The sequence below is a fragment of the Silurus meridionalis genome, chromosome 8, assembly GCF_014805685.1.
Source record: "Silurus meridionalis isolate SWU-2019-XX chromosome 8, ASM1480568v1, whole genome shotgun sequence".
NCBI classification, from domain to species: domain Eukaryota; kingdom Metazoa; phylum Chordata; class Actinopteri; order Siluriformes; family Siluridae; genus Silurus; species Silurus meridionalis.
This window is the reverse complement of record NC_060891.1, coordinates 16,741,190-16,755,908: the sequence shown is the minus strand read 5'-3', so window position 1 is coordinate 16,755,908 and position 14,719 is coordinate 16,741,190. Positions and strand designations below refer to the sequence as shown.

The following is a 14,719-nucleotide window of genomic DNA, read 5'->3' as shown; positions in this document are numbered from 1 at the left end:
AAAGAAAATCAGCCAAACGTACCGGGAAAAAAAAATCAGCATTTTATATCGGCCATCGGCTGCTCTGATTTCTAAATATCAGCATCGATCAGAGAAAACCCCATATCAGTTGACCTCTAGTTTATTGCATATTTTCTAGTATACATTTTTACAGTACATGTGGTGATAATCTGTTGTTTCTGTGTGTCTGTAGTTGATGATCTCGCATAAAAAGTTGAACAGCAGTCACAAGCAGCTGGAGGAGGAAATGAGAGAGTTGGCTGATAAGAAAGAGAGTGTTGCCCACTGGGAAGCTCAAATCACAGAGATCATTCAGTGGTGTGTGACCCATCAACCAAGACATTTCTTTGTCACCTGACTTACTAGTTCAGCAAATATGTTAGTTTATAATGCATTATAGTATCACAGAATATCTGTGATCTGATTGTCATTAGTTGTGAAATGTATAATGTTTGTTCCACAGGGTGAGTGATGAGAAAGATGCACGGGGCTACCTTCAGGCCCTGGCTTCAAAGATGAATGAGGAGCTGGAGGGCCTGAGGAACACCAGTCTTGGTGCTCGCTCTACGGTAGAGTTTTTTGGGTTTTTTTTAATTAATGGGCTAAAATATTTGACATCTTAAATAATCTCTTACTATGTAACTCTTGGAGAAAACCGAAGAAAAAACAATATTAGAAAATGATAAAAATATATATATATATTTTCATCACAACAGGACATGCCATGGAAGATGCGACGATTGGCTAAGTTAGACATGTCTGCCCGTCTGGAGCTGCAATCTGCACTGGACTCGGAGATAAAAGCAAAACAAACCATCCAAGATGAGCTAAATAAAGTGAAGGGCACCAACATGGCCACTGAGTGGTAAGGCTTTTCGGCCGCATGATCAAGAGATTTTCCTGCTGTTAAATACACCATATTTTTATTTTGCACTGTCAGCTATGAGTTTATTCAATTAATATTAGTGTTGGGCTGAAAGTCTGGGGGTGTACAGAATTTTTGCCATCATTTAAATCTTATTTCCCCTCCTGCAGCAAACTCCAGGAATCTGAAAAGAGGAACCAAGAATTACAGGCAGAGATTGAGAGACTGAAACGAGAAACAGAAGAACTGCGCTTGTCTAAGGGTACATTTTTCAAAACCCTCTTCCACAACTTGAGCTGTTTAGCCACTCGCATTGTTGTATGTACAGCATACTGTGTTTGATAAGTCATGTTTATTTGTGTTGCAGGTGTGAAGCACCAAGATTCACAGAACTCCTTTCTCGCATTTCTCAATGCCCCGACTTCTGCCGTGGAACATTTTGATGTTAGTACCAATCAACTAAGCACTTCAGAATGTCATAATTATATGAACATAATACAGCTGGGATGTTTAACTGTCATGCATTAGTGTTGATGTTGCTATTGATTGCTTTCCCCCCGGACCTTTGCTTATAATCCCAAAATGTTTTATGATTCCATCTGCTTCCCACGCAAGCTTGTTCCAAATCAAAACGTTCTCAGACATGCCCTAGATGCCGAAGATTTGTTACTAGTCCCTGTATTGACATTATCTACTTTTGATTTTGATTTTTTGTTTATATTAAAGCGCTCTCCTGCCTGTGGTCAAGCCAGCAAAGGCAGACATGTAAGCTCTTGGTTTGTCTTGGTGGTACATTGGGTGCAGTGATTTTTATTTTTATTTTGGTGTTTTTATTGACTGTGATACTTTCCGTGGCTTTAATGCATGTGTTTATATCCTCGTATTGCATGGATCTGGACTTGCATCTGGACATCATTGTAATGTGTGGTATCTAGGTGATGACTTATGGGTGTGATCTGTACTGTTGCTTGGTTCTTTATCTGTAAACTGGGGTGGAGCTTCTTCCTCAACTTCTACATTAATCATATCTTTATATCCTTGGAACTTTATACATCAACTTAAGCCTAGATGTAAGAAAGTGTGATACTTGTATGTATATGCTTCTTCTATAATAAGAATTAAGATTTCAGTTATCCTACTTGATGTGAATAGCATGTATTGTATGGCATGTTTTCACCAAAGTCAAGGCATGAAAGTTTTTTTGTTTGGTTGTTTTTTTATTTGTTTGTTTTATTTATTTATTTGTTTGTTTTGTATGTTGGTTTACACTATATGACCAAAATTGTGTGGACACTTGACCATCATACATATATGCATTGAACAGCGAAACATTACCAGCCAAGCAAAACCATATTTTTATTGCTCTGTTGTTTAGCTCTTATGCTCACATACCAAATGTAGCTTTTTTTGGTGAAAGACAGGGGTCAGCCTAAACCCTCTATCCTATAAGCAGAAAGCTGGAACTTTTTATTTTAGCCACATAAATATTTTTTTTCAACAATTTGTGCTACAGTAGCTATTCTGTGGAATTAAACCAGACTAGCTTTCACTTTCAGCATGCATCAGTGAGTCTTGGGTGTCCATGAGTCTGTCACTGGTTTTAGAGATGTTCTGACTTCTAACCATTACTATTTAGCCAATGTCAGAGTCTCTCTCAGATCTTTATGCTTGCACGTTTTTTTCTTCTTCGTAAAATAAGTCACCTTCAAGAACTGAGTGTTCAGTTGCAGACTAAAATATTCCAGTTCTTGACAGGTATAATGGGATCGGTATAATTAATATAGTTCTTGTTAACTGCCAGTGGTTATGGATGATCCGGTAAATTAATTTTCCCCTAAAATCATTGCCACAAATAGTATTACAGATTTTTATTTATTTATTTTATTATTATTATGTTCAAGCCCAAACATATTCCATGGTCCATGAGAACATGGTTTGTCAAGGTTGGAGTAGAGGAATTGACCTCAAGAGACTTGACCTCAACCCCACATATGGAAAGAGGCCTGACCTCACTAATCCTCCTGTGGCTGAAACCTCACAAACATACTTCAGAATCTAGTGGAAAACTTTCCTGTTAGAATGAATGTTCTAACAAATTTTTTTTGTAACAACATAGAGAATTTTAAAGTGCATATAATCGGTGTGATGGGTGGGTGTATACAAATGTTTGGCCGTATAGTAAAGGCACAATCATGAAATTTCTTTTTGTTTTTTCTCTTTTTTTTATATTTGTTTATTATGAAATTATAAAAAAATAGATCATTAAGTACTTTGTAATGGATTACTATAATTTTCTTTTGGAGCTCTTTATGGAAAATTTGCACAAAACAAACAAGGTGTTCAAATTCATGATTGTGGCTTTAACTTTTCAAATATAATAGCTTGTGTGCATCCATAACTTGTCATGTACATTGTTTATGTTGAGGACATACCATGCAAGAAACTAGCAATATAGAATTGCAATAATTAAGATTTGCTTAGGAATCTAAAGATCTTGTACTGCCATTGTTGGTGATAGTGCAGAACAATATTATTTGAATATTTAATTTATTTGTTATTTCCTTATATTATTTACAGCAGAACATTTAAACAATTTATAGGAATCCTATGAACCTCCCTAATTAGGGAAAAAACAAGGTTTTTTTTAACCCTTCTCTGCCTCTTCAGATTGACTCCATTGACAACTTTAGTCTGTCAAACGCACCATCCCGAGATGATGATCGCAAGTCTCAAGTTGTCCACACTCGTTCTCCTTCCACCGCCAGCGACCTCGAGCCTCTAGAGGTGCTCTTTACATTCATCATTCAACACACAATTGTATGTGGAATGGTGAAGCACAATAATTGTGGTTGTGTGCTAATGAATATTTTGACTCTTCCAGTCGATAGATTATCCCCACAGAGGTACACAGACTCCTACAATGCGATCAGGAGGATACAGCAGCTCTGGGTTTACAACACCTAAGGTACTGACTTTTATTTATTTATGTGTGTATTCATTATTTAATAATACTCCTTCTCCTTAAATCAAGTAGTAGCATGAACTATTAAGGCCAGTGCTTTCTAACTTAATTTTTCTTACATTTGGACACTTACTGTATCTGTAAAATATATGATCAGCAAATATAATGTCCACAGGTTCTGTATATAAAAGTACAACTCTAGGAACCATATCTACTTACCTATCGGTTATCATGCCTGCAAACTTATGAAGTGTTTCAGCCCTTCTAGCTTTTTTTTTTTGGCTTAAATAAAATGTACTTTCTGTAGTTTTTTCTTTGCATTTAGATTTTTCCTACTCCCTTGCAGCCAAAAGCTCACCAGTTTGTGGTAAAATCCTTCAACACTCCCACTAAATGTAACCAGTGCACTTCTCTGATGGTGGGACTGATCCGACAAGGCTGTATATGTGAAGGTGATGTACACTATAACTACTAAAATTAAAAAGAATTCAAGTACATTATAATGGTTTTCATTTACCTGCTCTTTCAACTTTTATGCAGTCTGCAATTTCTCATGTCATGTGACCTGTGCGGACAAAGCCCCTGCTGTGTGTCCTATTCCACCAGACCAAACGAAAGGTCCACTGGGTATTGATGCACAGAAAGGCATTGGCACAGCTTATGAGGGCCATGTTAGGGTAACTAGTTCTGCTCTCTACTGTCTTCACTTTTATTCTCAATTGATTTTTTTATTTATTTCTGCATTCACTGTGTAATCTAGAGATATATATAATAGGTACTTGTATTCTAAATCTTAATCTTATCCTATTACTTTTCAGGTGCCTAAGCCTGCAGGGGTGAAGAAAGGTTGGCAGAAGGCCCTGGCTGTTGTTTGTGACTTTAAGTTGTTCCTCTATGAGCTGGCAGAGGGCAAGGTCGCACAGCCTAGCGTAGTGGTTAGCCAGGTCATCGACATGAGGTCAGTCATTATTGAGACCACTTTATTTTATTTGTTACTAATGATCGCTGCATGCATTATAATCTATAAATAATTAAAACAATGGCTTAGTGGAAATTACAAATCTTATACCTCAGTCTCCCTAGATTGGCATTTGATTAGTTTTTTGATTGGTTATTTAATGGGATTGAGCACTTTTGTGAAATCCTGTAAAATAGAAGATTAACAGATGTAAATTGTGATGATTGTGATTTTATACACGTTCTTCTGTCAAATCATCGAATTGTCAATACTGTTAATCAACTGTTACGCTTGTGAGTTCATATCTGTCTATCGTCCTGCTGCAAAATAATACAAGATTAAATCAGAATCTAGCAATATATAAGCAGACTGATTGTTAAACATACTTAAGTTAATTTGGAATCAGTAGTCAGAATGAATTTATGGATCATTGAAAGGCTTTATAGATTGACATAGCCATTTCTATCTGGGGCATTTATAATTGTTTGAAATGTCTGTTGTTCTGCAGGGATGAGGATTTTTCCGTCAGCTCAGTACTAGCATTTGATGTCATTCATGCCAGTAGGAAAGACATTTCCTGTATTTTCAGGGTAAGTTAAACCCTGAGTTTGTACTTCTTTAGTTTTAATTCAGTCAAAGTCATCATTACAAGTACTTATTGAGTCGTTAAATGGGGTTTAACCATACGCTTTTTTTAATGCATTTTACAACTGTCCTTAATGGCCCTCATGGAGAACACATTTTCTATGGGACAAAAGTCAGGTCACAAATTGCTTGACCGCAAACATTTACCATGTGCACCATGAATAGGAAATGTATGAAAAAATGAAACATTTCAATAAAGATGTGTACTTCATTCCCAATTGCTTGCACAAAATAGCATTCTCACACTGATGTGACATTCTTTTTAAGGTAGCATAGAACGGAGTGTTTTTTTCCAGCATATGTCATTTTTTGGCTGTTTGGCTCTGTTAACATTCCATAAAAACCTCTTCTTTTCAGGTTACAGCGTCTCAGCTCTCTGCATCCGGCAATAAAAAATGCTCCATCCTGATACTGGCTGACAGTGATCAGGAAAAGAATAAGTGGGTGGGACTGCTAAATGAGCTGCATCGTCTCCTAAAGAAGAACAAGTTAAAGGAGCGCTCTGTTTATGTTCCTAAAGAAGCTTATGATAGCACACTGCCTCTTATTAAAACCACCCAGTCTGCTGCTATTATAGGTGCTGCTCTAACACGATGACAGAACAATAAATGCTCTTTAAGCACTTTGCAGGGTTGTGCAGAATACCATTTCCACTTATCTTTTTACATCATATTTTATTTACAGATCATGAGAGGATAGCTCTGGGCAATGAGGAGGGACTCTATGTTATCAATGTCACCAAAGATGGTAGGCTTCTTGTTGTATTCATAAAAGCTTTGTCATTGATTACCCTCTCCTATCTGACTTCTCTATTATGCATTTTGTTTTTGTTTTACAGAGATTATCAAAGTAGGGGATAATAAAAGGTCTACCTGATTGATCTGATCCCGTCTGAGCAGCTGCTAGCGGTCATCTCTGGCCGTAACCGCCATGTTCGGCTTTACTCAATGGCGGCTCTGGATGATCGGGACACAGACTTCTACAAGCTTCCTGAGACTAAGGGCTGCCAGACATTGGTGTCTGGCACGGTTAAGCATGGTGTCCGCCCCTGCCTGTGCGTTGCCATGAAGAGGCAGGTCATTTGTTACGAGCTCAGCAAAGGTAAAACACGATACCGAAAGCTGCGGGAGCTGCAGATACCTGGGGTGGTTCAGTGGATGGCTCTGCAGGGGGATAAGCTGTGCATAGGTTACCAGGCTGGATTCCTACGCTACAGCTTGCATGGAGATGGGCCTCTCACTAGCCTGCTCCACCCAGAGGACCACACCCTGGCTTTCATTGGACAGCTAGGCTTGGATGCACTCTGCTCTGTGGAAATTTCCAGCAAAGAGTTGCTCCTGTGCTTTAGTAGCATTGGTGTTTATGTTGACTGCCAGGGTAGACGCTCACGCCAGCAGGAGCTGATGTGGCCAGCTGTGCCAACTGCTTGTTGTAAGTGCTGCCAACACTAATATTTTGTCAGATAATCATTTACTTATGGATAGTGTTTTTGAAAAGAAATGCAATTATTTTTCCCTGTAGGTTATAATGCGCCTTACTTATCAGTGTACAGTGAGAATGCAGTAGATGTGTTTGATGTGAATAGCATGGAGTGGATCCAGACAATTCCTCTAAAAAAGGTAAATATTTAAGACCTGCATTTCAAGCAGCTAACATTTTATGAAGAATTGTTTGTAATTTGGATAGCTTTGGAAAGTGTATTTTGTCACACTTTATATTTCACTGTTATTATTCTGATAATTTCACTGAAATTCTTTTTGTTGCTCCTCGTGTTAAGGTTCATCCTTTGAACACAGACGGCTCATTGAACTTGCTAGGGCTGGAGACAGTACGGCTAATCTACTTTAAAAATAAGACAGCAGGTACATGCCACATGGCCACAGGGTTGTAATTTTGCATGAAATGTAAACTTTAATATGTTATAGCAGTGTCTTGATATACTTTTTCCACTGCTACAAAAATAATCATTGCATAGACGTGTGCTTTGCATTTGATCAAACCATTTAACATTACATTACTTAGTTGCAGCCTAACATTCTGTTCATTTAAATGTATGAAATTAAATGTATAATTTAGCCTATTTTTTTACTTAGTCTTTATAAATAGTCTACTTTAATTTACAGCCAGTTGAATGTGTTCATTATGTAGACATATTAAATGTCTAGTGTTGAAAGCTCTTTGCAAATAAAATTTCATTGAATAGTAAAAATATTTTTTCTTCAGTCAGTACTCAAGAGGCAGAACTTGGGTAACCCCCGGGAACTGTTGTTTGCTAGTGTAAACACAGGATTACATCACTGATTACATCTTTATTCATTTGATTTTATAATCAGCATTGGATTACATTTCCTCAGTAATTTCACCAATACTGTTCTCTAATTAGGAAGTTGGGTGTGGTGATGGTGTACTGATAATGTCATCTGTTACAGAGGGAGATGAGCTGGTGGTTCCAGAGACATCTGATAACAGCCGGAAGCAGATGGTGCGCAGTATGACAAGCAAACGCCGCTTTTCCTTCAGAGTGCCAGAGGAAGAGCGGCTGCAGCAACGGAGGTAAAAGGAATTACAGCACATACAGAATCAGTTCTTTGATACAAATATATTGTAAACATGAATGTTTTTTCTGCATGTTTTCTGAATGGTATAAATCTTTGACCGTGTTTTGTTGTATCATTTTCTTTTATTCTTTAGAGAGATGCTTAGAGATCCTGAGATGAGGAATAAGTTAATTTCAAATCCAACCAACTTTAACCATGTTGTTCATATGGGTCCTGGAGATGGGATCCAAATACTTAAAGACTTGCCAATGGTATGATCAGAGAACAGTATGTTTATATTTATCCCTGCCACCTCCAATCCTATTTATCACCATTTATAGCACTTTCCTATTTATTTTGTATCATGGATATTGTTTTTTCATTGGTGCTCTCATTCCCCTTCTATTATCTGATTTAGCTCGCATCACTAGTTATTTATTCATGTCTACTTTGATTCTTCCATTTCTCATTTTCTGTTTTACCATCTCTCTGTCTCTCTCTTACTCTATCCTCACTCTTGTGCTGAAGCCCGGTTCTCCTCTTCCCTCTCCCTCCCTGCGTCTCATCTCCACCCCCATAAGCTTCGAGCATGTCTATCACATGACTGTCACCTCTGCCGACAACTATCTGTCCCAGGATTCCCCACTTTTCCCTTACTCCTCATCCCCACTCTCTGCTCCTGGGACTCCTGCCTCTATCTGCTCTCTGGTAGGACCAGGGAACCTTGCAATATTTATCAACCTCTACTCTAAGCCGTAATTTACTGAGATCTGAAGTACTGAATTACATGCATAACCAGATAGTGAGCATGTTGTGGGTATTTTATAATTTCATGAATAATTTCATGGATGTCACAGGTAGTGGTAGACAACATTTGAGGTTCATGCATAGGCTGTTCATTCTCAGTAGGCATGTTCAGATCTCAAAAAGACTCTCAAAAAGTTATAACACTTACATAAGGTGACAACAACAAAGGTTTGTTTAAAAACAGAAAAAGCATAATTTTAGACTAGAATCAGTCATTTATTCTGAGGATGTGACGTTTAATACCTGAACAGATTTGGAGCGCTTTGACATTATAGCATTTAATGCTTGTCTTTGGCTTAATTAATAAATATATGTTAATCAGTACATTCCGATCCCCATCTGTTCCCACAGAATGTGCGTCCTCAAGAGAGCCGAGGTGTACTGGGCGGCTCCGTCAGCATTCCCTCTATAAGCAAGGCCAGACCAGAACCGGGCCGTTCCATGAGTGCCAGCAGTGGCCTTGGAACACGTAAGTTTCCACAGCAGAACTATATATAAAATAGTAAAAAAAAATTATTGCAAGAAAGAGAATAATTGAAAAGACCAGAGTCACTGCAGGAATGGATATAAAGCTTGAATTTTGCTTCATAGGCTCGTCCTCACAGAATGGCAGTGCTCTTAGAAGGGAGTTCTCCAGTGGGAGTTACGGCTCCAGCAAGCGGCAGGCAATGACTTCACCCTCTGAGGGCTCACTCTCGTCAGGGGGAGGAATGGACTGTGCAGGCGATGCCCCCCTCTCCCAGTTTGACAGAGAGGTAAGTAACACTTCTATTGTTTCAGGCCAGGGGGTGGCCTGGAACACATTTTAAAACACATCAAATTGAATAAATGCTATAGTTATAATCAGCCATTTCTTGCCAAATATAAAAAAAAAAATCTGGCAGAAATTACACACATCGTGCATTTGTATTAGTCCGCATTGCCAAACTAATAAAAGTACACCATTTCCATGTATAGTGTATTTTTTGTTATTCTCTGTATGGAACCTCTTAGACTTTCAGAAAGTTGTGACAGGTAAAGTTTTCATATCTGGAGTTCTTTGCTTATTTCTAATCTACACTGGGCAGCAGTGACAAGGGCAGAGTTGGCACTAATCAGACCTAGAATTATGTTTGTTTTAAAGCACTGTATAATTTTCTTTTTTAGCCAGCCATGTTGCATACAGAAAGGTCTAAGCGTTTGACATTGAGAAGTCACCCCCTCTTTTAAGAAGGTCCTGTCTTTTCTTCCCCACGCTATTTGCATGTATTGAGTGGCACCCTGCCAAGAGAATGCGTGATATTGTTCCACTTGAAAACCACTCGCACACACTACACTTCCACCGCATGTATGTGGGCTCCATTATGACATGTGGTCAATGTGTGACTTTCTGTAGTGGAAGGCAGTTTCTCCCACAGGCAAGACCCCTGATGTGAAAAGGACTTTAAGGACCCTGTTTAGTAAGCTGAAGGTAACCCGCAGCACTATGCAGATCAGCATATGCCTATGTCCATCCGTCTAGCATCAGACTAAGCTATCTAGTGATGCACCTTGTTCATAGTAGAGATCTTCATGGGTTTATATAGACTCAATGTCCTCTCCTGATTACCTGATTTCTAAACTTTTGTAAGATTTAGTTTAGAAACTGCCCATTTTGGAACCAGGAGCCTGAGTACTAAATGATTTGCAGTGAGGGCAGAATCAGCAGTAGAGGTGGAAACGCACCATGTCAATGTGTCCTGCACAAGCAGACAGTCTTCCTCTCCAGTCTGATTGCTGTGCTGAGCAAATAGAACAGTTCATATCCACTGAAGCTTCTGTTTAGTTTGATGTATAACAAGACTAGCACACAAAGGAAGGACACCAAACTTATGCAACTTATGAGCTACAGAGTTCTAAATGAGCTCCAAAAGTATGAGAAACTACACATGCCATAGTTAAAGACACAATAAGAGATGATTGGAGATTATTTTAACAGCTCTGGGCTATTTTTCCACCAGCTGTAATCATGAGCTGTTACTGAGATGGTTCCAAGTTACACATGCTCTCTGAAAAGTGAATGCAGCTAACAGACTAAAGGAACAGATGGCTCAATTGCTGCAGATTATATGAAAGCATACATCATACAGCAACTTTGTGACTGTATGTTCGTACAAGCATTCTAATAGTTTAAAATGCATATAGCTCAAGTAATGTAATATATTGGCTTGAATATCTTCTGGCTGGGTCTGTACTATACTCCTGAAGATCTCTGGCTCATGGATCACTTCCTTTGGATTGAATAGCAGCTCTCTGTATTTTTTTAGAAGTTACATGCCTACAGATGGAGCTGACTGGCATTGATCCAGGCTTTAGTGTACTTGGGCCAACAGCACCAGATCCTGATGTCTTTCTGCTGCAAACTGTATTAGATTTTTTTTTTAATGTAGGTGTGTGCGCTATCGACCACAAATATAGTCTCCCGAGTCAATTGATTTGAGTTCTTTTCTTTTTATTTCTTTTTGTTTGTTTGACTTAATTATGCAATTGAAATTTGAATAAAAAATATTGAGCTAGATCCAAAAGCTTATTTTTTTGCATTTTGTGTAAACATTCCGTTTCAATTCCTCAGGATTCTGATTCACCAAGGCATTCGACAGCCTCCAACAGCTCGAACCTGAGCAGTCCGCCAAGTCCATCATCCCCACATAAGAGCAAGTCCCTTTCTCTGGAGCGCAGCGATCAGCCAGGTTGGGACTCCTGAGGGCAAGACCATGCATTCATTCCACTCATCCTGCTCTCTGTATTCCTCTATAAGAGCATCAGGACCGCTCTCTCCTATAGTAACAAAAAATAGAAAAGCAGCAATGAGACTCATGGAACTTGATACACTATATTTGGAGTGGTGTGTGAAAAGGCCCTATATTTGTTCGTGCATGTGTGTGAATGAGTTCACAAACACACAGAATTGCAAAAACAGCCAATTACGCACGCTTGACTTCAGCGTTTTTAAACCCTGCTTTGGCATAAAAATCACAAATATTTCCAGTAGATTTTAATTAATTGGTGCAAAAATAATAATAATTTTTTTCTAACCTTTATACAAAGGTTAAATCTGCCAATTAGACTTTTTCAGCTTCACATTTTAAGAATAATGTAAATGGCTATATTTCCCTGATCAAAACAAAGGCTTAAACACTAGATACAGTTTTTACCCTTTGCTGAAGAGCAAGGTGAATTCTGAGCATGGTTAGAAGTGGTCAGTGTTTAGTAAGCAAGTATTCCTCAGAACCATTTACAGCGTGGAGAGATCATTCCCGGCCTCAGCACTACATTTAAACTGACCTCGGCACTCAGGTGCCATGCAGCTCTTTCATATGTAAAGCTCAGAAACAGTAGAAATAGAATGAATTAAATAATGTACATAGTTTAAGTAGAGTATAATATATTGTTTAAAAAATGATAACGCTATTGTGAAACGTGAACAGTTGCCTTGGGGAGTGCTGTTATCTTTTGACTTCTTTTCCGAAATTTTGAACATTTAAAATGCAGCCACGTTTAATTGAACAATTTTAGCTTTATTTGATCAGGATATCTACGTGTCCATAGTTCCACTGAATCCGTCTGGATTTTATTAGGGAAATATGGTAAATGTTACATACAAATGTAATGATAGTAACACCAGGCACATGCATGCACACAGATAGATATGTAGGATTACACGTGAGACCGTAACGACATGGAAACACAATCCCTCAGTCACAAACACTCTGTGGTGAATGTATCAAAAACTTGTTGCAGCCGCCTTCTTCCTCTCCCGGCCTACTTTAGTGAGCTTCATGGTTCCTTTACTGGAGCAATAATGCTGTTTCCAAAGATTTGTTTTGTTAAGTGCTTTGTCTGTTTTTTTTGTTAGTTTTTTATTTTATGTTTGGTTTGTTTTAATGAGTGTTTTTATGAGTAGCAAAACTCAACATGAAACCAAACATAGCCTGGGTGTGGATGTACATATCAAGTGTAATCTGTATGTTATCACAGGTTTGATGACACTAAAGTCACTTTTGTGTGAAACTCGCAAAACATATTTCAGTTAAGCTTTAGAGTGTTCAAATAGGGAGCATTCAAGGGCTTGAACTCATTCACTGGTGCATTTATCTGTTGCTTTTGTTACTTTCTATAGCCAGTAATAACACTCTCGGGACAGGAAGTGGGGATTTATTATTTAACACTAATTGTATGAGTTCAGGGATGGTGCATAGTTAAAATATCACGTACCCCTAGATTATTTTTTTTTATACCTCAATTTATGGGCAATTTTATTAATTCAACAGAACAAGCTCACTAAATCGCTCTTACACACACACTCATTCCATGCCGTTCTTTTCTCTCTTTTCTGCCCTAATCCATACAAACAAGTTATACAAAGGTTTTGATTTGTTTTTGTGATTCCTTCTATGATACTTTTAGGGTCCATTGATTTTTATGCTATTTGAAGCAATCGATGACTAAATTCCAGTTCAGAATCTGTTTACAGGAGCAAGAAATGAGTTTTCAATGTAAAAGCATACCTTTGCATATGAAGATAATGTAACATATGTGTATTTACATAAAGTGTAAATATAGACTTGGTGGTCATGACTTTGGTCAGCATATTGTCACAGCTCTTTGATCGCATCGTGTCTCCTGAGCTTTTAAGGGATTTTTCTGATTTGCCATTAGAAGAGTCGTTTTTTTTTTTTTATTATTATTATTAAATCAGAATCGTTTTTATTAACTCCAGATCTATGAAATGCCTAAGGGATATAATGAGGGAAAACTGTCTGAGTGAAAAAACTAATCTGAACAGTCTACACTGGAGTTAGCTATTCACACACACACACCAGTATTTAAATATTTAGTATTTACTGTTTCGCAAACACGGTTAAAATTCACTGTGGACCAGTCTAATAAACTCGGCACATCCTGTTCCTAAATTAGCAGCTGATTTGCAATGTGTGCTATTGTTCGGGATCATACTTACACGGTTTTTCTTTGGCATATTTATTCCTACTGAATTTAAACGATCATACTCTATAACGTAAGCTTAATGCAGAGTGCATTTGCCTTGTGGAACCGAGGCCGAGATCGAGGAAATCCTTCTGCAAGCATGATGGTGTAACAGGAAGCCTGTTTGAGATGTTGCTCAGGTATGTTAGAACCAATGATTTATTTTATTACAATGAGAAAATAGAGAGCAGGAAGAGAACACAGACTTTGGCGTCTGTCATTCATTATAGGACTGTTAGTTGACGTGTAGGCCGACGTTAGCGGGAGGTGCCTTAACTGAACTCTGAATGCTGGGTAGTGTAGTATAACTATGGTGAAGACTTAAGGGACCTGAGTGGAAACTGAAAACAAAATGAGGGTTTACTCTGCCTTGTATATTACAGCTATTTCATATCACACCTTTGTTGTTTTTTGTTTGTTTGTTTTTTGTAAGAAGTTGTACAGTTTTGCATGTCTGGTGTATTCACTTAAAATTAAGGCTGGATTTTTTCAAACTGTTTTTACCATATTTTATTGATCTGTGTAGTGTGGATGCTTGGGATGTGAATGAGAACCACTTTTTTTTTTTTTTTTGGCACATGCTTATTTAAGGTGGAATGTCATTGAGTTTATATTTAATTAGCCACCACTCTTCACATTGAGAACTCATATCTTGACTGATTTATTTCAATAAAAATGGGGAACTGTTACAAATCAATTTGGTTGTTTTTCTTTGGCCATTGTTTTTGCGAAGCTTTGTATTCTCAGCTATTTGTCTATTTCTGCTTAATGTTATCAGTGAGGCAGGACACATTTGCTATGCAGTTTCTGCTTGAGGAGGTGGAGGGTAATTCAGCTGGCCAGTCACGTTAAGTGTAATGCAAACTACATGCTTAAAATGTTACTAAATCAGTCACTAAATTATGACAATCAATTGATGTAACCTACTCATTCAATACATT

General features: G+C 38.0%; 1 protein-coding gene across 1 annotated transcript in view; it reads left to right on the top strand.

Annotated features, from left to right (window-relative positions):
- Positions 1-14,475, top strand: part of cdc42bpaa (CDC42 binding protein kinase alpha (DMPK-like) a) — a 45,510-nt gene extending 31,035 nt beyond the window's left edge. The window contains 24 exon segments of the mRNA XM_046855307.1: positions 194-318; positions 464-569; positions 717-865; positions 1,036-1,127; positions 1,233-1,309; positions 1,592-1,630; positions 3,533-3,649; positions 3,747-3,830; positions 4,174-4,279; positions 4,368-4,504; positions 4,646-4,785; positions 5,294-5,375; positions 5,788-6,007; positions 6,115-6,177; positions 6,269-6,289; positions 6,292-6,861; positions 6,952-7,049; positions 7,208-7,292; positions 7,860-7,983; positions 8,122-8,239; positions 9,126-9,243; positions 9,366-9,529; positions 10,150-10,224; positions 11,365-14,475. Coding sequence (XP_046711263.1) covers positions 194-318; positions 464-569; positions 717-865; positions 1,036-1,127; positions 1,233-1,309; positions 1,592-1,630; positions 3,533-3,649; positions 3,747-3,830; positions 4,174-4,279; positions 4,368-4,504; positions 4,646-4,785; positions 5,294-5,375; positions 5,788-6,007; positions 6,115-6,177; positions 6,269-6,289; positions 6,292-6,861; positions 6,952-7,049; positions 7,208-7,292; positions 7,860-7,983; positions 8,122-8,239; positions 9,126-9,243; positions 9,366-9,529; positions 10,150-10,224; positions 11,365-11,496 — 3,042 coding nt within the window. The 3' untranslated portion in view covers positions 11,497-14,475.
- The last annotated feature ends 244 nt before the right edge of the window (positions 14,476-14,719 follow it).